We start from the raw sequence: 26,289 nt of genomic DNA on the forward strand, positions 1-26,289 counted from the left end.
CCTGCAATGGGCTGGCCATCCTTTCATGTTGTTTACCCGCCTGTGACCCAATACGCTGGGTTAGGCTCCAGCCCCCGTGACCTAATAAGGATAAAGCGGTTTGGATAATGGAATATTTCTTCAAGGCAGTATGTTCTAAGGATAGATGTCACTATAAACTGTTGAGAATAATAAAAGACATAGGCTACTTCCACTTGCAAAGAATCAGCTGAAGTTTGCAATGAGAAAAATCTCAAATAGGACGTCTTATGTGGCCTTTTTGGATTTGATGTCACACTGAAACTCACACAAGCACAAGTATGGGTTATTGTAAGCTGGTGATATCTGGAATACTTTAAATCGTCAATGACTGCCACTCAAAGTAAGTATGTCAAAAAGAGATTAAAGAGCTAATCCAGACAGAAATGCCCATGCACTGGGTATTTTCTATTTAATCAAAGCTGATTTTGACTATTTTCCCTGCCAAGCATCTGTCTATGGTTTGGTAATGGATGCTGAAGAGATGTTGCCTCTTTAGACTTTTTGGGATATGTACGTGTTGAACAGCTCACTAACCTGAACTTGCCTGCAACAGACAACCAGGTTTCATTTCTAATTTCACCCATGTCGTAAAAAAATCTTTATTAGCGACATTTGAGGGATAAGTTGGATGAGGTGGAATATGCAATTCTTTTGGTCGAGATCCCACTGTTTTGCCTTATTTTTGCCTAACACCAAATCTCCCATCAGCCTCATTTATCTCATTCTGAAAGTCTTCTCTCATTTTGTACTAGATAAATATTAGGATCTGTTCTTGTGTTGTTGTAGATCTTTTTCTAGATTAAATGTGCTTACATTTTGCTCATTAATCAGTAAGACTGACAGAATGCCAAAGCATTAACATCTTCATGTTTACAATGGCTTTATTCTTGTCATCGATGTTTATGTAGGTTGTTCCGCATACCATTTGGTTCCTCAACTCATTTTCAAATCAACACAGCTTGGATAAATGATTATGTTTTGTTGTTTATTTTAGCAAGCCATTAATTATGTCAGCATAATTCCACATTCCCACCTGCTGGGAGTCCGGCATCAGACGCTTCATGTATGTAAAAGCATTGTGCTAATTGTATACAATTTTAAGCATGCTAAACACTACATTTCAACATTTGACTGTATACGTATGTGTGCTTAATGCGTTTTTTTACTACCAGTATTGTAATATAGTTTCAAAATAATTTGGTTCTCATCATTTACGCTCAGGTCATTTTTGAACTCTTTATTTTATATGCTTTTATTTTTCTGCGGACAACAAAATAAGAATCTTTCTGAAGAATCTGCACTTGGGTATACTTTTCTTGACATGGAAAAGCTTCATGTCATGTTTCAAAAATGACACACCAAAAAACTACATAAATTGCTCTAAATCGCCTGACTTTAGAAGAACTTTATTGAGTTAGTATTCACTGATAATCTTCCCATCCATTGAACCGTTAACTAAATCATAGAGTCAATGAGTTGAACTCCAGAACTGGATCAGTCCAATTCATAAACAAAACTTTAGTCTAAAATGTTAACCTGATTCATGTTAGACTTAATTACTCAATGATTCGGTCTCAGTGGTTCTCACTAAGAACCATATGTTATTATTCTCACACAAATGATCTTCTTCTCTCTCTTATCACACAAAGTTGTCAAGTGACTTGAGAAGATTTTGCATACTATTATCCAAAATCAAATGGATTACACTACTGTTCAGATGTTTGAGGTCAGTATTTTTTTCTATCTTATGCTCACCAAGGCTGCAGTTATTTGATCAAAACAGCATATTATTACAATTTAAAATGTTGAAATTGATCTGTTTTCTACTTGCTGAGTTTCGATTTCAAAATGGTATTTTATTCCTGTGCTGCAAAGCTGCATTTTTAGCATCGTTACTTAGAAATAATTTGTAACATTATTAGTGTCTTTACTGTCACTTTTGATCAATGTAATGCACCCTTGCTGCATTTCATTGTATTTTTATAATGTCTTTCAAAAAAACATATTGACCACATAAATTTAAACGTGTATTTATGCTACTTTTAATGGGGCTATTATCAATCAATGAACTGTATGGAAAAGACTTGTGTGAAAGGATTTTGTGTTTCATGGAGGAAAGAAAGTCATAAAGGTTTGGAACAACATGAGGGTGTAAATAATTCATTGATTTTTCTGTTTGTGTGATCTATCCCTTTTAGATACTGTTTATCCAGTGCTTCATCAGCCCTTTTCATAGCCTAAAGGGATTTGTTATTCAAAGTGATATAAACCTCTTTATTAGTTATTCAAATGCATATTACTCTGGTCTTTATGACTCATAACTGAGACCTAGAGTTTGATTTATGTCTATGTACCACGTAAGCATCTTAGGGGGCAGATTTTGGCTTGTTGAATAAAATGCAAATATCTCCTGTATAACTGAGAAAATGTGGGAGAGAGAGAGAGAGAGAGAGAGAGAGAGAGAGAGAGAGAGAGAGAGAGAGAGAGAGAGAGAGAGAGAGAGAGAGAGAGAGAGAGAGAGAGAGAGAGAGAGAGAGAGAGAGAGAGAGAGAGAGAGAGAGAGAGAGAGAGAGAGAGAGAGGCGGGCACATACTGTACCAATTTTGCTCACTGCAAAACAGTGTTAGTAAATGTAGAGATTCTGCAAATAGCTCCGGGTGGAAAAGAACCTTTTGCTGTGATCAGGAGGCATCCTGTGGTACCAGAGCCCTTATCTTAATCCTTATATGAAAACTGGCAAAACTGGTTTCTGATCAGCCATGTTAGCTCGTCTCAATGTGGGCCAATGGCCTGAGGGACGACCAGCCAATCCCGCAGGCACATTTGTCCCGGCCCTGGCCTGAAAGGAGGTCACAAAGAGGGGGTGAAATTCAAGTGCACCATTAAAATTAGAGGGGTGCAGAGATGCATACCGAGGTTTTAAATACCCAGAGGTCTTGAAGTAGGTGTACACAGAAACTGGTGGGATTTGAATAGAGGGAGAATATGAAATAGAGAGGGATTTTTCTCTCATTCTAGACTGCTTCGCATGCTGTTGTACTGTATATGTACAGTCAAGTGTCTGAGACCACATTGAAAATTGGGAATGAAAATCTAATTAAGCCTGCACAAATATATAATAATTATATAAAAATAATAATGTTTTTTTATATATAAAATGAAAACATGAGTAATAAAAAATAAATAAGAAAGATTTGAGATTCTTAAGTGTATACCAAATACCAAAATATTCTGAAATTCATATTAATTGTTCAATTCATGTTGATGGGGGAGTTTTTTTTTATTTTTATTCTTTAATAAATATGAAATAGTGGTGTCAGACTTTTGGAATGTTTTTTAATGTAGTCTCTTATTCTCATGCTACATTTATTTGATCAAAAAACAGTAATATTGTAAAATATTTTTATAATGTAAAATAACTGTTTTCTATTTAAATATATTTAAAAATGCAATTTATTCCTGTGATGGCAAAGCTGAATTTTCAGCATCATTACTCCAGTCTTCAGTGTCACATGATCCTTCAGAAAACATTCTAATCTACTGATTTGGTGCTCAAAATGGTAAACATTTCTTATTATCAATATTGAAAACAGTTGTGGTGCTCAATAGTTTTGTGAATAATTTTGAAACAGATTTGACACAGCTTGAATGGTGTATTTATTATAATAAAGCGTTATGGATTTGGGACCGTGAGGTTACACATTCTGTCAGTGGGGCCTCCATAGCCCCACGGTCTGTCTCGTACCCCAAATAGATGCGTCTAAAACTCCCTCACACTTTATCACTTGCTTTGCATGCTTCACACTGTCTGCATGAGGACTCTACAATGATCGTTATTATGTGACGATCAGAAATAGAGGTCGATATGTGTCAGAATCGGAATCTGGGCAGAAAGCACCTCTTTGTCCCCCAATGATAAGCTATTTTTGCACTGGTGGCCAGACTATCCCAAAGCATCTGGCCTCTTGCATTTGAAAATAAGGTTAATGATTAAAACAGACCACCACTTTGTCTAAGAAGGGTTTAACAAAGCCGTAAACATCTCAATCCATCATGGTCACAGGAAGAAACTAATTGATATTATAGAGAACTAAAAGCTTTAGTTTCTATGCAGAACACTTAGCTATTTATTTCAGACATCCTATTATGCTGGTGAATCTTGACTTGACTCATATTTTGGAGGTAGTTCTTACTGAAGCATCAATTGGATTAATCCCCTGCATTTTAGAGAGTTTATTTTGTGCTTTTGATGCTGGGTTGCGTAATAGTTATAGTAATAGCTCTGAACCGATGGGGAAAAATCCCTAATGCCTAATGCATACGCTGCACAGACTCAATCTGGCCTGTCTGTGAGAAGATGAAAACAGTGTGTGTTGCAGCACGTTGGGGGTTTTGAAGGGATTTGAGAAGCAGGTCACCTCTTGATCACTAAGCTTGTATTTCAGCATGATGCGGGCTTCATTAAAGCCATCCGGAGGCCAAGCCTATCATGATCCCAACACAACATAAACTTTTACTTTTTATATGCTAGTTTCCTGCATTCATGATTATTTCGCCTCGAGACATATGGAGACTTTTGCTCTAAAGAAAAAGACCCTTGTAATCTTGTGTGTTTCCACTAGTTTCAGATCTCAACAATGTCACATTTTAACAACATTTTATTCAAATTAGAAATATTGAAATACTAATATACAGTCTAAAATCAACCTTTTTGTCACACCTGCCAATGGTCAGTGACAAAAACAATTACAGCCATAAAAATATTTTACCAGCAATGAAATAAAGTTACAAAAGTTATTCAGACAAGAGCAATGAGTGACTGTTCTTTGTTGTTTGATTAGCATTAAAAACACAGACAGTAGCAGGAATATTATCCTGCTGTCACTTTAAGATCCAATGAATACTGTCGCACTTGCGTTTTATTTCTCAACTTTTTACGTTATTTAAGGCATAACTGAGTGTGTATGTGAAGTTTTAGCTCAAAATACCCAACAGATCATTTTTTAGGGCTGAAAAAAACGCGCCGTTTTAGTGTGTGATCCCTTTAAATGCTAATGAGCTGCTGCAGCCGGCACAGAGGGCGGAGCCTCACAAGCTCACGCTCAGTCAGGACAATCAAATCCACTGGCTGTTGTCAGACTCCTTGTGCATACAAAAATCTCACTGGATTATTACAATTAATGGCAAAATTAATGTTTGGAAATGTAAACTGATATTTCCTACTGACACACTACAGCAAAAGATATAAATGACTGGCTTAAAACCTTTTTGTTTTTGGTGAAAATACTAACGTGCCTAAGATTTTTGCACAGCACTGTATATATACAGTATATATACATATACACACTATAAAAGTATATATATTAAAATACTAATATATGATTTGCTCATTATATATAAAATATAGTATTATATATATTTTATTTAGTAGAATAGTTTATTTATTTATTGGAGTGTTCTATGTCTGTTGTGTGCTTAGTAAGAGGGATGTGTTCCTGTGGTCTGTGCCCTCCGACCAGATTAAATGCTTTGTCCCTATCCGTTTGTAGAAGCAGGATTTGGATTTGACAAAAACAGGGGGATCAGCACACCCCATAGTACTATTTAGGCACAGGAATCCTCTACCCTCCATACACACAGATACATGTGTGCACACATGTGCACGTACACACCCTCTGCCTCCCTCCCTCTCTCCCTATACACAGCTAAAGGCAGGCCACATCAGTACAAAAGATAATGCATCCATGTTTCAATAACCCAAGCACAAGCATTCAGCAAACCACTCACACTTGTGTGTTTAATGTATTAAATATATGTTTGTGCATATTTCAGGATTTCAAGTAAGCACAATTTTTACAGAAAAAAAAATCACACTTTCAAAACAATCAAAAAGACAATAGATATATGTGTGAAAATTAAGTATTTGTACTCTTTTAAGTTAATAGATTGAGTTCACAATTAATTTGATGTGTAAACCTGAGGGGAACTGAAGTTTCAAAAAAGTGAAGCATTCAGAAAAGTAAAGAATCATTTGTAAGAGTATGTGGGTATATATGTATACATTTACAAAAAAATGTTATGCTGTAAAAATTATGTATGCCATTAACTCTTTCACTTTCTCTGCCGTGTGTGTGCAGGACGTCCCACGCAAGGACTAAGAGTGAAGCAGCAGACCAGGCCGCACTTGCAGGATGTCAAGAATCCGACTTAGCCAGAGCTGTGGCTTATGAATTATCTCCAAGCTTCCATCAACCAGGTACAGTTTATACAGAGGAAATGTTTTACTTTCCCACACATACCCTGCAAATAAAACAAATACCCATGATGAAAGTGACCAGATATTAACCAAACACCTGTTATTAAAACCTCACAATAGATACTTTCTCTCCACATGAAACTAGCTCAGTGGAGCGCTGTTGAGGGTAGAAACAAAAGAGTTCAAAGACATGAATGCTTTTCTCTGGGTTATGAAGTTGATCAAGGTTTTTTAACAGTGAAATGACATATTTCTCTGACCTCAGGCTTTTTGCTACTGTACCTTTAAGATTTCTGACCTCTGTTATGATTGACATTTATCAAGGCATTAATATGTAAATATTGGCAGTCATGTGTTAATGTACTCAATAACATAGCCATTTCCAAAAGGATATCATTTTTGTATCTATGGGAAAAAAAACATATATATATATAATATATAAACATTATAGGTTTTATATAATATTTATATAATTTTAAATTAAATATTTATATTATATAATTTATATATTTTGTATTATATAATATGGGATTTTATACTATAATAGTAAATATTTATTAAAATTATAAATGAAATATAAATACAGATAAATATTTTATTATTTATCTATAATTTCTATATAGCATAAGATATAATAAGCAAAATGGGTCTTTCGAAAAGAAAGAAAATATGATAAGCATTTAAATGTTATATATATATACACACACATATATATATATACTATATAATATCTATAACATTTAAACGCATCTTATTTTCTTTCTTTTCAAAAGACGCATTTTACATTTAGGTTTCTTAAATGCAGTAGGACTGGGGAATGATGCTGAATGTTAGAATATCTCGACATAATAAATTGTTTTCCAAATTAGCGCTACCAAATCTTTTCATTTTAGTTATGAATTTGACAGGTGACCTTGGCATTGCGAGGCACTGTTTTAGTTAATAGATGATTAGCAACTCGGCGTTGTTGTTCTGTTCAATAAAGTCTAATCTTTTGGAACTTCTTCGAGAGATTTCTTGCTAAGAAAGAAAATACTTTAGTTTTCCCCGACATCATTAATGAGCCTCCTACATTGCCAGTCCTAATCCAAACAAATAAAGTTTATTACTCAACATTACAGAGCATTAATATTAGTAGACTGTTCCTCAGTGATTGTTCTAGTTCCCTTTAGAAATATTTCAGACAGCAGCCAAAGAATGTGGTCCATATCAAACCGAGAATGTTCTCTGGATGAGGAATGTAAGGCTTGTCGAGTGTGTCGTGCGTACGGCACATTGCTATCAGTAAGCGGATTCAGATAAGAAGTGGGCATGTCAAATTACAGCTCTATTGTGCCGCTCACCTCTCATGGAAAAGGTCCCAGAAACACTTCTCAGTTTTCAGAAGCAAACCCCACACAAACACACAAACTCCTGCCAGCTGAGCACAGGGAGGTCAAGGGAGAAAGGTCAAACTCACAAGGGGGGGGCTAGTATATACATTTCTGCAGATCTATAACTGGAAATCACCTTCAAGAGGAGACACTCATGTTGGACAGGATGTGACTGAGCAAATGAGTCATGTCTTACAGGTACCGGGGAATGTTTGCGAGCGCCGTTAGGGAGATAATATCTTAATTAAACTGAGCTGTTTCGGGAGAACTGCTGTTGCTCAGAGCTTACTTTTTGTTCTACCAGTTATTTTTACTCTCTGAGTGACCTTATTTACCCCCTTTTTGTCATTAAACCACAAAATCCATTATTTGTGAAATCTAATGCCAGATTGTTAGAAACACCACCTTATTCCGGCTTGTTCAGAGATGAAGTGAAACTGGTTTTGTAAGAATTTGTAACGTTAGATTGTGTCTATTGAAAATGAGTACACTCTTTCTGTGCAGAAGTCTCTTCTGCTCACAGAAGCTGTATTCATTTTTAAAAAACACAGTAAAAACTGTAATATTGTGAAATATTATTACATTTTGAAACAGCTGTTTTCTATTTTAAGATATTTTAAAATGTAATTTATTCCTGTGATGCAAAGCTGAATTTTCAGCATCATTACTCCAGTCTTCAGTGTCACATGATCCTTCAGAAATCATTAAATATGCTGATTTGCTGCTCAAGAAACATGCTTAATATGTTTGTGGAAACCGTGATACATTCTTTTCAGTATTTTTGATTAATAAAAAGTTTAAAGAACGGTAAATGGTATACTGTCACTTTTGATTAATTTATTGCATCCTTGCAGAATATATATATTTTTTTTAACTACTAACTAGTAAAACTGGTAGTTTGTAATATATTTAAATTGGAAAATAACAATACATATACATTTTTGTTGATGAATAGAATTCAGTTCACTGTAAACATGATGTGTCAAGCTAGATTCATTCAAATAGACAGGTTTATTTTGATACTATAGCGCTTCTGATAGTTGATTAATCCAAGGGAGGATATAATTTGTTAATGAGCCTATAATAAGTGCCACTAGATTTAATGACTAACACACTTGAGGTCATAACTGCCATGTGTTTATTTAATATGATACGTTTTCAGTACATACCCTGCATGCTAAAACTAACCAGACATTCACATTTCATGAGTGCAAGTGGTAGAGCTCTGTGTTAGCAGCTCTGTGTATTGATGTAGGTGAGGTTTCTTTTACAGAACTCATATGCAATATGCTGCCCATATGTTTCTATGTTAATTAGACATTCCTGGGCGTTTCCTGGTTCTGTTTGCTCATGTGTGTTGCTTAGGCTTCATAAACATTTCCCTACATCATTCATCTTCTTTCCAAGTACGCAGAGTCTACTTGAACCTACACTGCATCCAGTTAACAACACTTTCAGTGCAACATCAAACACTGTATTGCTCTTCTTTATATTTCAGTATTAAAGTAGGTTTGTTGTTAGCATCAGATTGTCTTATTAGCCATGATTGATTGTACCTTTTACAAATATAATGTCAAATAGCAGCACCATGATATATAGATTTGCTTGTTGCTGATTAGATTTTGCTTTTAGATTTATCTATAAGACATAAACAGCTGTACATACATAGTGATTTTACTATCGGTAAGGGTACGAAGTGTTACTGGTGATGACATGAAGAGAAAACTTGCTTAAACTGTTAGAATCACTGTAACGCTGAGCCTCGAGTGGCTGTTTGTTTACAATTTTGGCATCAGCGATTTAATGAATAAATAGTTACATATCCATCAAAAGATTTTGGGGTTAGTAAGATCTTTTTCTGAAAGAAATGAATACTTTTATTCAGCTAGAATCAAAAGTAACAGTAAAGAAGACATTTATAATTTTACAAAAGATTTATATATCAAATAAATGATGTTGTTTTGGACTTTCTATTCATCAAAGAATGTTGGAAAAGAATGCATCATGGTTTCCACAAAAATATTAAGCAGTACAACTGTTTTCAGCAAGGATAATAATAAGAAATATTTCTTGAGCAGCAAATCAGCATATTAGAATGATTTCTGAAGGATCATGTGACACTGAAGACTGGAGTAATGATACTGAAAATTCAGCTTTGCATCACAGGAATAAGTTACATTTTAAACTATACTAAAATACAAAAACGGTTCTTTTAAATTGTAATAATATTTCACAATTCTACTTTTTCCGATAAAATAAATGTAGCCTTAGTGAGCAGAAGTGACTTCTTTCAAAAACATTGCCAAGGAATGCAGCAACTATGCACAATAATATAACATTTTGCTGATGTACACAGTTGTGTGTGTGAGTATATATAATATAAGGACTACTTAACAGTGGTTTCAACTGAAGCTAAATTTTTTTATATATATATATATAATATCAGCTATTTTGTTTGAGAATATGATGTTTTCATAGCAGAAACAAAGCGACTTCAATTTGAAGTGTCGTATGAAAACAAAGTGGCTTTCTGATATGATCCGGCCTGATCCGCCTGATCCCAAGCGGTGCCTTGTTCTCCCACTAGCTCTCAAACATCCCGCTCAGAAGAGTAAGCACTAGCACTCGTAATTGACATTTCTGGCTTATGGCAGATTAGTGCAGAGGTTAAGTATGCCTTTGTAACACATCAGGAAGAAAACGCTGCACTGTCGCCATGGTTGTCTTTAGGCCCCGTTTGAAATGGTCTACCCAACGAGGTTTATAGAGTGACGTTAATTGCGCTATATTTGGAGCGAGTGTGTCCTTTACAGGGAGCTAACGGAGGGATAGTTGGAATGGCTGGACAGCGAGCAGCTGTCCATTCCTTCAGTCAGACGTTTGAACCCTGACTGCACCTCCTCTTCCCACCTCTCTTTAAATCATTGCCCATCTCTTCAATGCAAGGTGCACAGAGGCCAGCTGCTTCCCTGACCTTATGACCCCCAAATCGTTTTCCCTCTTTATTTTTGCCGTTTCAGTACAAACTCGATGGCTCAGAGCCTCAGATTATGACATACATTATTATAAATAAATAGTGTATATGTTAATGTATATATTAAGACTGTTTATCCTATAAACAAATATTATTTTATACATATATAATTATTTTTATTACAAAAGAAGGCAAGTACATGTAGAAAGTAAATAGATTATTTATTTATCTCACAATTGCGACTGTTTCTTGTATAAACAAAACAAACTATACAGTATATGTATATGTGTGTGTCTGTGTGTGTGTGTGTGTATATATATATATATATATATATATATGTATGTGTGTGTGTGTGTCTGTGTATATATATTAGTGCCGTCAAATCACGATTAATCAATTCTAAAATAAAAGTTTGTTTACATAATATGTTTGTATATGTTATTATATTTATATATTATATATAGCCTGTGTGTGTGTGTATTTATATATGCATAAACGCATATTACGTAAACAAACTTTTATTTTAGAGTCGATTAATCACGATTAATATATATATATATATATCTAGTATTAATTTACTTAATTTAATAATGTATTTTTTCTATGAGAAGGAAAGATTCTATGAATCTCGCTACAGTAAAAGATAAATATACATAGATCCACTATAAATCAGTCAGTACTATTCCATCAGTTGTCTGTCATTATGAAATACATTATGGCATGAATCTTAAATACACACAAGACTCCACTGGCTAAATTTATGAAGTGCTTAATAAATTCAAAAGCCCCCGGGCCCTGCATCACATGCCTCATCAAGACAGATAGCCCCTTTTATTGGGTTAGAGAGCCTATTAATATTCCGGACCATGTAGATAATAAACAAAACTTTAAGGTTGATTGCATGCCTAGGTTTGTTTGTGCTGTGTCGTAGTAGCGTCTCTGAATTTGATATAATGCATGTTAAAACAAGGGTACCGCTTTAATTGAGTATCGGGTAATTGAGTTGTGTCTCTTAACTGTGGGTGAAAAGATTTCATAATCCTTCTCATGTCATAAGAGAGGCCTTTGGATCTTTGTCAAATGCCTTATGCTGATTTTGAGCCGTGAGGTTCTATTGCCACCACTTATTTTTGGAGTTGAATTTCACATGGGAACATGACAGTTCTCATTATACATCTCGATGTCTCATCATGTTGTTGTAAGATCTTCTTTTAAGGTAGTTTTCAGTATTGTTTTTATTTAATTGGTAAGAATTGTTTTTTTTTCTTTGTTACAATAAAAAAAATAATAATCTTATGCCGTGTTTTTGTCTTGTTTAAATAAGCATCTAAGCATCCTTAAACCAAGTTAAATTTATATAAGCCTTGTATTCAGAGAATATATCTTAAATTAAGTTTATATTTCTTACCTTAAGGCCAAATTTGTTTTAGTTTTTTGCTTGTTTTAAGCTTAGTTCAATAAATAATCTCTGAAACAATGTCTTATTATGGTATACAATTGTGCTAAAAAAAAATATTGGAATTTACTTAAAGCTGCAGTCCGTAGCTTTTTTTTGGGTTAAAAATGATCCAAAATACATATTTGAGAAAATACATAACCAGCCAGTGTTCAAAACTATCTGCTTGCCTTAGCTCGATTCAAAGAGGTAAGCTTGTAATAATGTTTTTAATTCCAGTGGTACTGGTGGATTTCCGCTGGAGATTCGAGCATGTCTTTGCGTCATTACGTCACATCTGTACACATAAAGAAGGAGTCTCGGCTAGTTGGCTATATTGCGTGTGAGGATGCTGGAGGTGGAGATTTATAGCCTTTTCTCACAGCACTTGATATAATTAAACTTATCAATTTTGATGGCGGATCCAGAAAGGTTCAAACGACAATCACCAGCGACAACTGGAGACTCACCCGCTGTAAAATGCAAAAGACTTCGTTCGGACTTCGGAGTGGCTACAGAAAAAAAGACTGCAACCGGACTCATGCGAAAACAAGGATACATATCGCAAGGACATTACATGTAGTCACGCAATGCTGACATTGCATTAACAATTTGAGAACAAAGTATCATTTGCACGGTTTTGCGTGATATGATAACTTATAAGCAGGGGTGCACATAACTGGTACGCAGGTACGCATGCGCGACATAAATCAGGAATGCGTAATGCCACTTCTGTTACTACGCGCCTTTGCGTAACTGTCGCCAAAATGCAACCTAGGGTCTTTTTGTTAATCTACCCGAGGCAAACTTTCGTTTTAAAGCATAATTAGAATGGAAACGCCACTTTTAAGTTTGACCGTATTTTCGTTTTCGGAGAGCTAGGGGCACGTATATGATAGCAACAAAAATCGCTATTTTTAAAACACTAAGAAGGCTCGACACAACATGAAACTTTGCTCAAAGTATCACCAGGGGACATGAACTCCAGCATTGAGAACATTGTTTGTGTACACAGAGTTTACTAAAAAGAAAGATTTTGAACAACTCACTGTAGCTGTGTCCGCCGGAACAGTAACACCGGCATTTTGTCAGTCAAAAATAGTCGATCTCCGAATGCGAATGAACTGACTCTGAATTTTAGTATTGTTTCTTATGAGGATCCTTTTTCAAATACAAGGTCAATATTGTTTTTCACTTATGACAAAACAACAAATTATCCGTGAATTTTTAATGGAACTAAGCTTTAGGAGCTTTCCATCTTTACTCTCCTCCCTGTTAAGTTGCATTCGGAGATCGACTATTTTTGACTTAAAAAATACCGCTGACAGTGAGTTGTTCAAAATCCTCACCATGAAGTCTAATGAACGCGATGGAAACTAAACAATCAAATTACACTTCAAAATAATTATTTCCAAAGATGTTTTCTGTCATTTTAGGTAGTTTTATTCACGCTGATGTAAATTTAAGTGTTCGTTTTTTAAAATAAGTTTGGTCTTTAGTTAGTTATTTGATGCTATAAAACCGGGAATGTGACATCATGATTGACAGCTTCTACACTGAGGAGGACTGCACTTATTAAGACCAGGCTACATATGGGGTGAGTACCAAACACCATCTCCTGGTACTCACCTGAGTAACTCACTGAAAAACTTATGTGCACCCCTGCTTATAAGCAATTGTTAGATTTAATCAGCGCGATTTACTGCAATGTCAGAACCGGAACAAAATTTCTTACTAGTTCAGATGACATTTTCCGGTGAAAATTCTCATGTTGGTCATACTTCCAAAAAGAATAATCTGTGATTCTGAATGACAATATCCACATCGGCGCGGTGACTGACAGCTGCATAATCTCCTCAAACATTGTGTTCATCCGTGCTGTGCCGTGTCGAGGCTGTTGAAGTACAACTCACATAAAGTTGATAATTCCGCGAATGACTGCAATTGCAGATTTCGAACAGAGATGGCGACAAAGAGGAAAAACGCCAGACTGCATTGTCTTTAACTTAAAGGGATACTCCACTTTTTTTGGAAATAGGCTCATTTTACAACTCCCCCAGAGTTAAACTGTTGAGTTTTACCGTTTTTGAATCCATTCCGCCGATCTCCGGTTCTGGCGGTACCACTTTTAGCATAGCTTAGCATACATCATTGAAGTGGACAAGACCATTAGCATTTCTAAAAAAAAAATGACCAAAGAGTTTTGATATTTTTCCTATTTAAAACTTGACTCTTCTGTAGTTACATCGTGCACTAAGACCGACAGTTTGAATAATCAAGAAACTTCACTGCCGTACCATGAGAGCAGCAGGCGTAATGATATGACGCAGCGCCTGAAAATAGTTCCGTTGTGTTGACGGAAGGTGGCCTATTTTCAGGCGCTGCGTCATATCATTACGCCTGCTGCACTCATGGTACGACAGTAAAGTTTCTTGATTATTACGCAGGAATGAGAGCATAGTTCCTAGCCATATCAGCCTAGAAAATCGCAACTTTACATTTTCCGTCGGTCTTAGTGCACGATGTAACTACAGAAGAGTCAAGTTTTAAATAGGAAAAATATCGAAACTCTTTGGTCATTTTTTTTTTAGAAATGCTAATGGTCTTGTCCACTTCAATGATGTATGCTAAGCTATGCTAAAAGTGGTACCTCCAGAACCGGAGATCGGCTGAATGGATTCAAAAACGGTAAAAACTCAACAGTTTAACTCTGGGGGAGTTGTAAAATGAGCCTATTTCCAAAAAAAGTGGAGTATCCCTTTAAGGGTGTTTAGATATTTTTTTGGGTGGAAATAAGACAAAAATACTAATTACGAAAAGAAAAAAAATCATAACAGCGCACACATGCCATAATCTAATCCACACAAAGGCAATTTTTTACTCCAGCACAACCTCAGAAGATGAGGCCTTTCCGTCCCGTAAACTATCAAATGAATACCTCTTGTTATTGACGCTTGGTCTAATTTAAGGTTGGCGAGGATGCAATGCTCCAGAGGATTTAAACGGCCGGTGCTTCCCCATAGGCCTTTCTAATGGTTTCTAATGCCCAGGATTTTCCATTATATAGCCGTCATCTGTGGACAACACAAAGAAACATATTATTCTTATAAACCTATGGGATTGCTTTGAAATTACCTTTTATTTTTCAGCCCTACATGCTTGTAATGCATTTGTACTGATTTGGTTTCTGCATTCTGATTGTGAATATAATCCTATCGTTGCTTCAAGTAACACAGTTTTGCCTACAGCAGTGTTTCCTAACCTTTTTTGTCCAAAATCCCATACTGTCTGAGGTACCATTGAATTTGAATTTACTTCACGACCGTTAAAAAAGTATGCTATAGTATCATATGTCACCATTCCTCCACCACGTCAGTCACCATCCCTTTGCCTCTTCATCGTCTGTTCCCTGTGGGGGATGTACTCTCACAGTTATGTTCAGTTAGTTTCAGTTTTCATGGCCTTTTAGTTTGTTTTAATTCGTTCCTGAATGTTCCTTTGTTTGATTTTCCCGCTTCTCCTTTGTTTCTATGGTCACAAGTTATTAGTTTGTTGGGTTTAGCTGTGTTTGATTCATTATCTTGTTTGAATCTGCACTTACGTCCTCAGTTCTCTGTCGGTTGTTGTTTGTGTGTGTGTTACACACGCTGTTATGTTTTATCGCCTGCTTGTGGATTAAACCTCGTTTATATTTTGTATCTGGCTTCGTCTCTCTTCATCTTCATCTTGTAACAGTGGTTGCCCTGGAAAATGTTGTTGTTTCATCTGAGAACAAATTAATATTTTGTATTTATTTTATTTATTATTATTTATTTTATTTTGTATTCTATTTTGTATTTATTGCCTCTCATATATCACTGTAGCACACCCACTCTTGTTTTGGATTCATTTTTTATAAAAATAACTGAAAATATTTATTCTATATATATATATATATATATATATATATATATATATACATGTCTAAATTGTAATCTTTTGACCGCTTTATATAGATTTAACGAAACAATCTAATTTTGCTTTGGTGTGCATGTAACTCTGGTCTAATGCCCTATTGTGTGTTTTTCAGTTGTCATTGTAGTTATGTGCGCTAGTTAATTTTATAGTCATGCATGGTGTATTATTAAGATAATTTTGAATTTAAATTATTATTAAAATTGCTCAAGTGCATTGTATTTATTGTTTTGTTGATATAAACTACAGTATTTTACTATTGTGCCTTCCCAGGGTAGCAGTCTGCCACTTTCAGAGTCTTGCTTGAGGATTAAAGAGAGATCAAAGCAATCTTAGAGCATTATGTGGACTTTATTTTTAAGTTGCTCCGCAACTACAAGATTAAGTTATTGCCGTTGGATGGAGAATAACACTCTACACAAAGGCGTGTAACATGAGACATCATATGATCAAAATCAGTCTTAATGTTGATAGAGACATATTTTGTTTCATTAGTATGTTATGTTTAATGATCAAGAACAGTTAACTTTGCTTACTTTTTAACAGTTACTTATTCTGTTTTCTACTTCAGCTAGTCAATAGCTGGTCATATGAGTAGATCAGTGTCTTCTGTAAATGACAGAAGAACAGGCTTATGTGTTTGGCTGTGAATTATGCTTGTAGTGCACTACCATGGTCCCTTTAGGTCAGTAAATAACACAGACAATGCTAGGAACTTGTGACAGAAGTTCTGTTCAGACAGGAAGAAACGGAATGGACCCTCCATAAAGCATGAGCTCTTATCAAGTTATTGTGAGGAATTATGTTCAGAAGATACTTTAAGCCATTTAAACATTAAGAATGCCCTCTCACTCTTTGAAGTTAGTCATCATGGATGCCAGAGATGTCAAGTGAATTAAACTGCAGTTAAATTGTTTGGGCTTAAGCTAGTTCGAGCCGTATGATTTTCCCGGAAAGCTCTATTATGCAAACTCAGCGTTGCGTCATGTTGCTGTTGCCTTCTAAGTTAATTGATCTAGATGCACTAAGAGTTTTCATTGACAGGGTGGCAGAGTGAACCACGTTTTTTGTTGGGAATCAGAACGGTTTGCACACATTAAACAGAGTGGCTTTTATTTTACAGAATAGACTTGAGAAGGTTTTCATGGACCCTTTCACATTTCCGGGGTTCTCAGAAGCAGAAGTCAGCATAGTTGGGTAAACATCTATAGTGGTGAATGGGAGATGACAGCAAATATCATTTTTGTATTCCTATTTACTCTATAGCAAAACAAAAAAATCCATTATAGTATTTCCACGACTTTCCAAAACAGGTAAAAATCGCAGCAGTGTTAATTTGTTTATATATAAAAATATATATTTTATAAAACAAATGTATACAATATATTTTAATTTAAATGTATGGCCCTGATGACCTAAGATTTGGCAACAATGTGTGAAGTTTGCAGTACAATACTATATATATATATATATATATATTGTTATAACATATAAAACAAGTTACTTTTTAGAATATTACCTTTTATTCATGCAGTGTAATAATTAAAAATTATGCTTTGGTTGCTATGATTTGGAATATCCATGGCTGTAACTTGTTCCTAGTATCTCATTTTAAAGAATATTAATACTGAATATAAAAAAATGCCTACATAGGTTTGTAACGAATTTGCATAATGCCGGCCTATGGTTTTCATTGGCTACCCACGAACAACATCTACTTTGACCCGCCCAATCACAACAGACTGGGCCATCTGATCAATCAGAGCAGAGTAACCTCACGTAAAGGAGGGCTTTAGAGAGACAGAATCTTCGAACTAAACATTTTAATTTTTTTTTTTTAACCTTAGATGCATGTTTCCATGTTGTAGGAAACCTCTAAAACAAAATGAGGAACCTTTAAAACAGCATAACAGGGCCACTTTAATCTATGATCTAGAATTTGGCTAAAATGAAGTGAAGTTTGCTGTCAAAATGCTGGTTAACTTGTATTGAATCCTGGAATCTCTTTTGGATTGTTCTTTAGTTTTTCTGACCTGTATTGGCTGCCTGTTCTAGTTTGTAATATCCCTAACTTTCTCCCAACATGTGATCCCTTCCTTACAGGACTTGACTACATCAAACAAAAGTTCAGTGAGCCGGTGGAGGAGATTAAGGAGGAAGCACCTAAAGAGGAGGAGGAGGAGAAGGAGAAGTCTTCTACCAGCCCTTTCTATCGCCACGGCACGACTCCAACCCACTCTCCTGTCCAGAGCCCAAACCCGTCACCTCCTCACTCTCCTCAGAAGAGCCAAGCACCCAACCCCAGTGCCAGCCGCAAGATAAGCAAAGACAACAGCAGCGTAGCCCGAAAGATAAGCAAGGACAGTAGTAGTGTAGCTCGCAAGATAAGCAAAGAAGAGAGAGCCTCAATTGTGGCAGAGATCACCAAAGTATCCGCCCCTCCTCTTGTACCGGCCATCAAGTTACAGGAAGTGCCCCCACCGAAACCCCCCAAGGCCCTTATGCCCCCGCCCAAACCTGCGAGCACAGGTAATGGGCAGCTACATGCTGCTTATCACAGTTACTATGTGAAGCCAATGTCGAAGATGCCTCCACCAGAAGAACCAGAAGATGAAGAGCCTGAGATGACACAGTCTAGCTTGGCCAGGATGCCTCCGCCACCCAAACTAGTCAGGACACCCACTCCCAAACCAGAGCCCAAGATCAGGAAACAAGAGTCCATTAAACCAAAGAGCTTAGCTGATACCAAGAAAGCCAGCATAGATATGGCAGATGAAACACTAGCGGAAGAATCTGTAAGTGCTTGGCTTGCTACTTTAAGTGTCTTGTTTATACTTACAGATGTCTTTTTATGGATTGTGCTGTAATTGTTACATCATATGTCTTTTTTACCCAGGGTCCTAACTCAGTTTTGGTTGCAATGGTTATGCTTTTGAACATTGGATTGGCAATCATTTTTGTCCATTTCCTGACATGAAACACGACCATTTAAGGTAAGCTTTTTTTCTCTATACACTGCAGTTCAAAATGTTGGAGTCAGTAAGATTTGTATTTAAATTAAATGCTGTTCTTTTAAACTTTGTTCATCAAAGAATCCTGACAAAAAGAATGTATCACAGTTTCCAACCAAATAAAATAAAACTAAGCAGCACACGTGTTTTCAACATTGATAATAATAAGAAATGTTTCTTGAGCACCAAATCAGCATATTAGAATGATTTCTGAATGATTGTGTGACACTGAAAATGCAACTTTGCGTCACAGAAATAAATTGCATTTCAAAATATAATCAAATAGAAAGCGATTATTTTAAATTGTAATAATATTTCACAATATTACAGCTTTTACTGTATTACTGATCAAATAAATGTAATTATACAAGTCAATGTAATGTAATTTAATTTGAAATGACTTAAACATCCAAGTTGATTCTACTTAAAAATTTAAGGCAGCAACTTTTTACAGTGAACGTAGCCTGTTCTAATAGTGAAATTGCAGTTTGGAGGATGGAATTCACACAAAAAAAAACACATTTTTGAATAATGTGTTTAAAGCCAACATACAAAATAACTGCAACAGTCCCTGTGGCAACTAGCCCAAGCTGCATTTTTGTGGATGTATTGTGACTTTTAACCCTGTATAACATGTATTCCTTTAGTGTTGGATGGCAACCCACACAGTTGTGTCAATGACCTTTCTGAAATCCAAACGGCACCAGGCAGTCTCCAGAGAGCAGAGAGAGCTGAAGAATCAACATATGGGAGTTTGAAATCCAGAGCATCATCCTTGAAAATGACATGGTCTAATGTCATCCGGCTCTGCTAAACGAGGTGAAAATATTTCGGGGGGAAAATTACCATTAAAATGGAAACAGAAGAAGAGAATGCAGTGTGACGTGACTCATATCTGCTGATGGAAAGCCTTAATATCAGCCACTTCATAGGTCTCTGGCTTCTGGCAGAGACTTAACTGGAAATGTTTGATGATGCACTTTTACATGATGGGCAGGAGCAGCTGCCTTACTCATTTACCATCTGACGTGTAACTGGGAGATGTGCTCCGAGTGCCAGAGGAATGCGTTCAGGGGACTTTGCTGCAGCGGGCGTCCGTTCCAGTGAGAGGAAACCGAACGCGTACGCCAGCGTCACTCGTCCCGTCTTACACCCTTTACTGACCCACTGCAGTTTCTTCTAGCATCTCCTGCGTTCTTCTCGGAAGCTCCTTACTGTACTCATCACGTTTCAGTTTTTGTTTTCATGTACCTTTCTTTCTTTCCTTTATGTTTGTTCACCTCAATCAACACCGTGTTTGAATTATACGAAGCAAAAAAATCACTACCAATTTTTTTGTGTGTGCGAGTATTGGTACTATTTTAAAAAAAATGGGAAAATATTATATTATTTATTAAAAATGTGCAATATGATTTATTTTTACACTTACAGAGTTTAATCTTTCACCAATGAGGGACATTGTAGTTCTGTCCCATTTGTTCTGGTATTCAAGAGACGGAAAAACATGAACGGATTTGAAAGGTTTCAAGTTTTGATGCACTGATATGCGATTTCCCGCTCTTTTTTTGATCACGCCCATTCTGATCATGGCAAAACCAATGAAAAAGTCTTATAAAGTGTGTTATTTATTGAATTCTGGGAATTGACTGTTTGTCATGTTATGTAAATGAAGCCTATGCCATTGTGCACGCGATGTTGTGGAAGAGTTGTCGTGCTTCAGATGTCGGGTATGACATGTGACAGCAGGTGAGATGTTTCGGAGAGAAATAAAAAAGTCGTTGAGGGCTTGCTTGCATGCTTGTGACCTTGGATGCTTTGGATATCAAAAGTCAGGTAGTACCACAGTCGGGTGGCGCTAGAGGAAGTAGGACATTGCCTTTAAGAGTCTTTAACAGTACTTCAGTTTACCTCAAACGAAATAAAGGAGATGAAGTCTTTGTCTTAAATCTGTAGTATGCAAATTTTGACTGACGCAGTCGTTGGGAATTGATTTTAAATGTGCCACTATATTGTAAAATGGTTTTCTTTTGGTACATCTGGAAATTTGACTTCTGTTTGTTATTCTTCTTATCGTATTTATGTGCATTTTTCCTCTTTGGAAGGTTTATTAAAGATTTATTTATTATATATATAATTCTAGATATCGTGTGATAAATTCTAGATAAGTGTTTGGTGAGTGTGCAAGGGCTTTCTCTTCTTCAAACCCTCATTTGCTTTTAGTTTTCGTTTGCATGGAGACTTTAAATGGACTAACGCCTGTATATCTGATTCAAAACAATCTGAGGTAAACGTTTAAGGCATCAAATTTTACTCTTGAAGGACGTGTTTTATTTGGTTGTATTTCAATTCTGTGCAACAATGCAGTGCAATGTGTACGGGCTCTTTTTTATATGTTTTCTGAAGGAGAGTTTGGAGCTCTTATAACAGGACAGGACAATGAATTATTTTTCTAAAAACAGATGTTGCACAAACAAAAGACATTTATATACTATATAAGGTTTATTCTATTTATAAGAATTTTTACAGAGCACAGCCATTACAATACGAATTCTAAGATATTTTTCTATAGAAATGCACAACTGTATTTTGTCAAAAGCAGTATAGCTCCTTTATATCAAGCATTGTATCTCACACATCAGAATTAAAACTCTAAAACTATATATGATTCAATGTGACTTGAAATGCTGAGGATGCAGGAATCCTTTTTTGAACCCTTCAATGCAAAAAAAAAGAAAAAAGCTAATCTCTGTTACATTTCGAGCCCATAGAGCCCCACGTATTTCTGTAATTTGAAAAGTTATGGTATTTATCTGTATAATAAAATGTTATGCCTTGTAAGTCTGCTTTCTCCATAATTGTTTTCCCCTTTTCAATTATTGTGCTATAATAAACAACACATCTATGGGCTGATTCTCGTCCAACGCTAAAGCACTGGTTACACTGTAAAAAATTATATTATCAATAAGTTATGACAACATGTTTTTACATTACAAGTTATACAAGATTCAACTTTTTTTAAGTTTAACTTTATTTTTTTAAACCTTCATCCCTCTTGAAGCCCTAAAATTATACTTTTTTTTTTTTTTTTTTTTTTTTTTTTTTTTAAATGCAATTTAGCTGTTCCGTTGGGTCTGTTTTTCTCTTCAGTATGCATTCAGATACACATGTAGACATTCAAAAATAATTTTGTGGTAAAGTTTTAGCATTTTTAGTTTTAATTTTGAGCATTTTTTAGGTTTTTCTATGTATACTGAAGCATTCTTCACATTCCATTCAAACCTAAGGAGCTCAAATTGACCCCCGAGTTTTTATTTCACCCACATAAACTCCTCAAATCCAGTCTTTTTTTGTGTGTGTATTCGTGGTTCAAGAGCGACAAAAGTCCAGAGGATGTTCCGATGAACACTAAATAAAAAATTTAAAATATATATTTTTTTGGGTCAAAATTACCCAAATAGAGGATTTAATGTAATTTAAGTTGAAATTACTTAAACATCATAATTGTAATGAAAAATTTTAAGGCAGCAACTTTTTTTTTTTTTTACAGTGTACTGATTCATTGATTCTGAATCAGTGAATTCAATAGATTCTACAGTTTTTGCTTTAGGTATAGGGATGCACTGATATTTATATTCTGGCTGATACTAATTATTTTCATGGTGGCCGATAACCAAAAAATCATCATCATTAATATAATATTAAAATTCTATGCAATATTAAAATGGTACCACTTTACAATAAGGTTTCATTTGTTTAAGTCCCCCTGTGGTGAAAGCTTTTAATGTTGTTTATATGTCTATGTGGTGTTTTTAATATGCTTTAAGGCAAACCATGTGCAAATTCATAAGTCAACACCATTGCTGAGTATGTTCTCTTAAAAACGGCAGTGAAGCAAAGACAGTCTCAAAAACGCTTTTTGAAATCGCTGGGGTTTCTGACGTCATAAACTACCTTGTAACCAATCACCTCAACGAGTGGATCTCTGAGCTGGTGTGAGTGAGTGGAGGCGGGGCTAATTTGCATAATCATAGAACGCATACACTGAGGCAAGGGTGTAAGGTTACATTCAAGTTAATTTAAGGCATGAAGCATCTTTTTTCAAGGAATGTAAAGATATATTATATGTCTTTTAATATGTCATTTTGGTGATCAAAGATACAATTATTGACTACAGAGGGACTTTAACATTAGCTACATGAACTATAAAAATGAACAATACTTCTACAGCATTTGTTAATCTTAGTTAATTGTTAATCTTAACATGTACCAATATTTTTTAAGTTGTATCTATTAACATTAATTACTGCACAGTGAACTAAAAAGAACATGCACATTTTTATTAAGTAACATTAACAAAGGTTAATAAATGCAGAATATATTCCTCATTGTTAGTTCATGTTAATGCATTAATGAACTAATGTAAACAAATGAGACCTTATTGTAAAGTGTTACCAAAATTAATTAAAATTCTATGCAATGGTGTCAAAAAAATATTAAACACATACAAACTACAATCGTTATAAATGCTAAAAGTGAATCACAACATTATAATATTCAGTAATCACATTAATAAATCTCTAAAATCAACCGACACCCATTTGGTACAGAATAGCACCCTGCTTCAGATACATTTAGTCACTTTTGTTAGGTTAGTCTGTACTAGACAGAAGTACAGTTATAATACAGTGCATGTTGCTCTGAACCCTCTGACCATTTAAAATACTTTCAGCGTTTCACTTTTGCATGACTAAATGTAGAAATAGCGTGAGCACCGTGCACCACACTAAAGAATCAGTTTCACATGTGTAATCTTAAACGTCTTCAGAGGCCAAAGATCTACCAGCTTCTAAAAAGCCAATGTAACGTGTTGCTGAAATTGGATTAAGACTAGTAAGCAGGGAAGGGATATGGCTGGTTATGTGTTTTCTTAAAACAGAGTTGCTAAGACATTAGCATGGGCAAAATTATCTTTCTGTCTTTAGCTTAGCACCATTGAATAATTTTGAATGACTGGTTTCCACTTGGTAAACATATAATGGATTATATGTCGAGAATCACCCCTTAATTGTAAGCATTATCCCTAAGAAAATCAAAGTCTGAGTATACTTGGCAAATGACTCACATTCTAGTCATCTAAACAAACCAGGGCTCTGTTTTCCTGATATAAACATCTGTTAGCAATATAAAGCAGGAATATCTGGATTGTTTCATACAATATACAACATTCCACACTCTTTCAGACCAAAGAAATTTGGATGTAGGCCTAAAGACCTTGAGCGGCAGAGAAACAAGCGTGCAGCCATCTTTAGAAATTTGTGTTTGAACTTCTGTTTTTGCGGTAATTCTGTATACTTCTATGTTATCGCTGTCGAAGAGTATGTAGCTGGGGAAGTGGATATAAAGTAGAGTTAATGGAGTATTGTAATGTTTGAAGCTGATGTCATAACAAATGTCATTAGACCGGGAAGATTTGGGATAGTAAAGTGAATCTAACCAGAAGACTGTCATCCGGGTACTTTTGGCCAACTCTTTTATGAGTACTGTGAATTCTGACATACTACTTTAGTCACATACTGTTTTTTGCCACTATAGTAAAGAAGTATGCAATTTTGGATGCAGCCACTAATATTTCTGTTTATTTTGTAATGACCAATAGATGTGATTTGCTATAATATTTGCTAAGCCACTATTATTTAAACAGCAAATTGCTGCAGAACAAATGAGTGTATTGTATTTATTTTTGGGTACAATCATGGGACCAAAGGCCTCTGCCTTTACAGTATATTTACATTATTTGTCATCAAAACACAAATGATCCATCAATATTTAAATAAAAGATATACATACACTATAGGTCTCTCACGCTCACCAAGGCTGCATTTATTTGATAAAAAATTTAGTAAAAACAGTATTATTAAATATTATAAAGCTAAATATATTTTAAATTGTAATTTATTTCTTAATATTTTTATGGAAACCATGATTTTATTTATTTTTTTAGGATACTTTGATGAATGGAATGTTCAAAAGAAAAGCATTGAAATCTTTTGCAACATTCTTTACTGTCACTTTTGATCAATTTGATGCATCCTTGCTGGATAAAAGTATTCATTTCTTTAAAAAGAAACATACTGACTTTTGAACGGTAGTGTATATTTTTCACTGTCATATATTTGGTGACCAGAATTAAAAAAACTTTTAATTCTTTTCTACTAGTATTTGTGGTTTTCAAAAAGAATTCACCTTATTAGATGTATGAATATGAATATACAAAGGTATTATAAAACACATATGAACATCTGAGATTAATAGTTAAGAAATACATGGATGAATCATCAGTTTATGACAAATTAATTATGTCTTAACCTTTGGTTTGTGGTTGATAAGAATAAAAGACTTGAGCTCAAAACCCTGGGTCACTGGTTCCTTTAAATATGCACACATGTGAAATGAGAAGTGACAGAACTGTTACAAGAGCTCAGATCTGGCTTTAGGCTCAGGAGTGTGATGACAAATCAAATATGACTTGTTGCTCTTCTTTTAGAGAGAAACCCCACCGTCTGTGGATGCCCACAATTCTCTACTATACTGTATCTAAAAACCTACTGACCCTAATTTATTAAAGTGCAGACATCCTAGAAATGTGTGTACTGTATATATACTGTATATAGACTGAACAAAATTATAAACGCAACACTTTTGTTTTTGCCCCCATTTTCCATGAGCTGAACTCAAAAGATCTAAGACTTTTTCTATGTACACAAAAGGCCTATTTCTCTCAAATATTGTTCACAAATCTGTCTAAATCTGTGTTAGTGAGCACTTCTCCTTTGCCGAGATAATCCATCCACCTCACAGGTGTGGCATATCAAGATGCTGATTAGACAGCATGATTATTGCACAGGTGTGCCTTATGCTGCATGGCCACAATAAAAGGCCACTCTAAAATGTGCAGTTTTATCACACAGCACAATGCCACAGATGTCGCAAGTTTTGAAGGAGCATGAAATTAGCATGCTGACTGCAGGAATGTCCACCATTTCTCTACCATAAGCCGTCTCCAAAGGCATTTCAGAGAATTTGGCAGTACATCCAACCGGCCTCACAACCGCAGACCACGTGTAACCACACCAGCCCAGGACCTCCACATCCAGCATCTTCACCTCCAAGATCGTCTGAGACCAGCCACCCGGACAGCTGCTGCAACAATCGGTTTGCAAATCAAACAATCTCTGCACAAACTGTCAGAAACCGTCTCAGGGAAG

At 35.4% G+C, this 26,289-nt stretch overlaps 1 protein-coding gene across 1 annotated transcript in view; it reads left to right on the forward strand.

Annotated features, from left to right (window-relative positions):
• The window catches only part of jph1a (junctophilin 1a), a 34,492-nt gene extending 13,544 nt beyond the window's left edge, over positions 1–20,948 (forward strand). The window contains exons 3-6 of the mRNA XM_056254108.1: positions 6,159–6,277; positions 18,117–18,808; positions 18,910–19,006; positions 19,672–20,948. Coding sequence (XP_056110083.1) covers positions 6,159–6,277; positions 18,117–18,808; positions 18,910–18,990 — 892 coding nt within the window. The 3' untranslated portion in view covers positions 18,991–19,006; positions 19,672–20,948. The remainder of the gene's footprint in view (positions 1–6,158; positions 6,278–18,116; positions 18,809–18,909; positions 19,007–19,671) is intronic.
• Positions 20,949–26,289: the final 5,341 nt, after the last annotated feature.

Source organism: Rhinichthys klamathensis, unplaced genomic scaffold (assembly GCF_029890125.1).
Source record: "Rhinichthys klamathensis goyatoka isolate OS25496 unplaced genomic scaffold, OSU_Roscu_1.1 h1tg000110l_1, whole genome shotgun sequence".
Classification (NCBI taxonomy): Eukaryota; Metazoa; Chordata; class Actinopteri; order Cypriniformes; family Leuciscidae; genus Rhinichthys; species Rhinichthys klamathensis.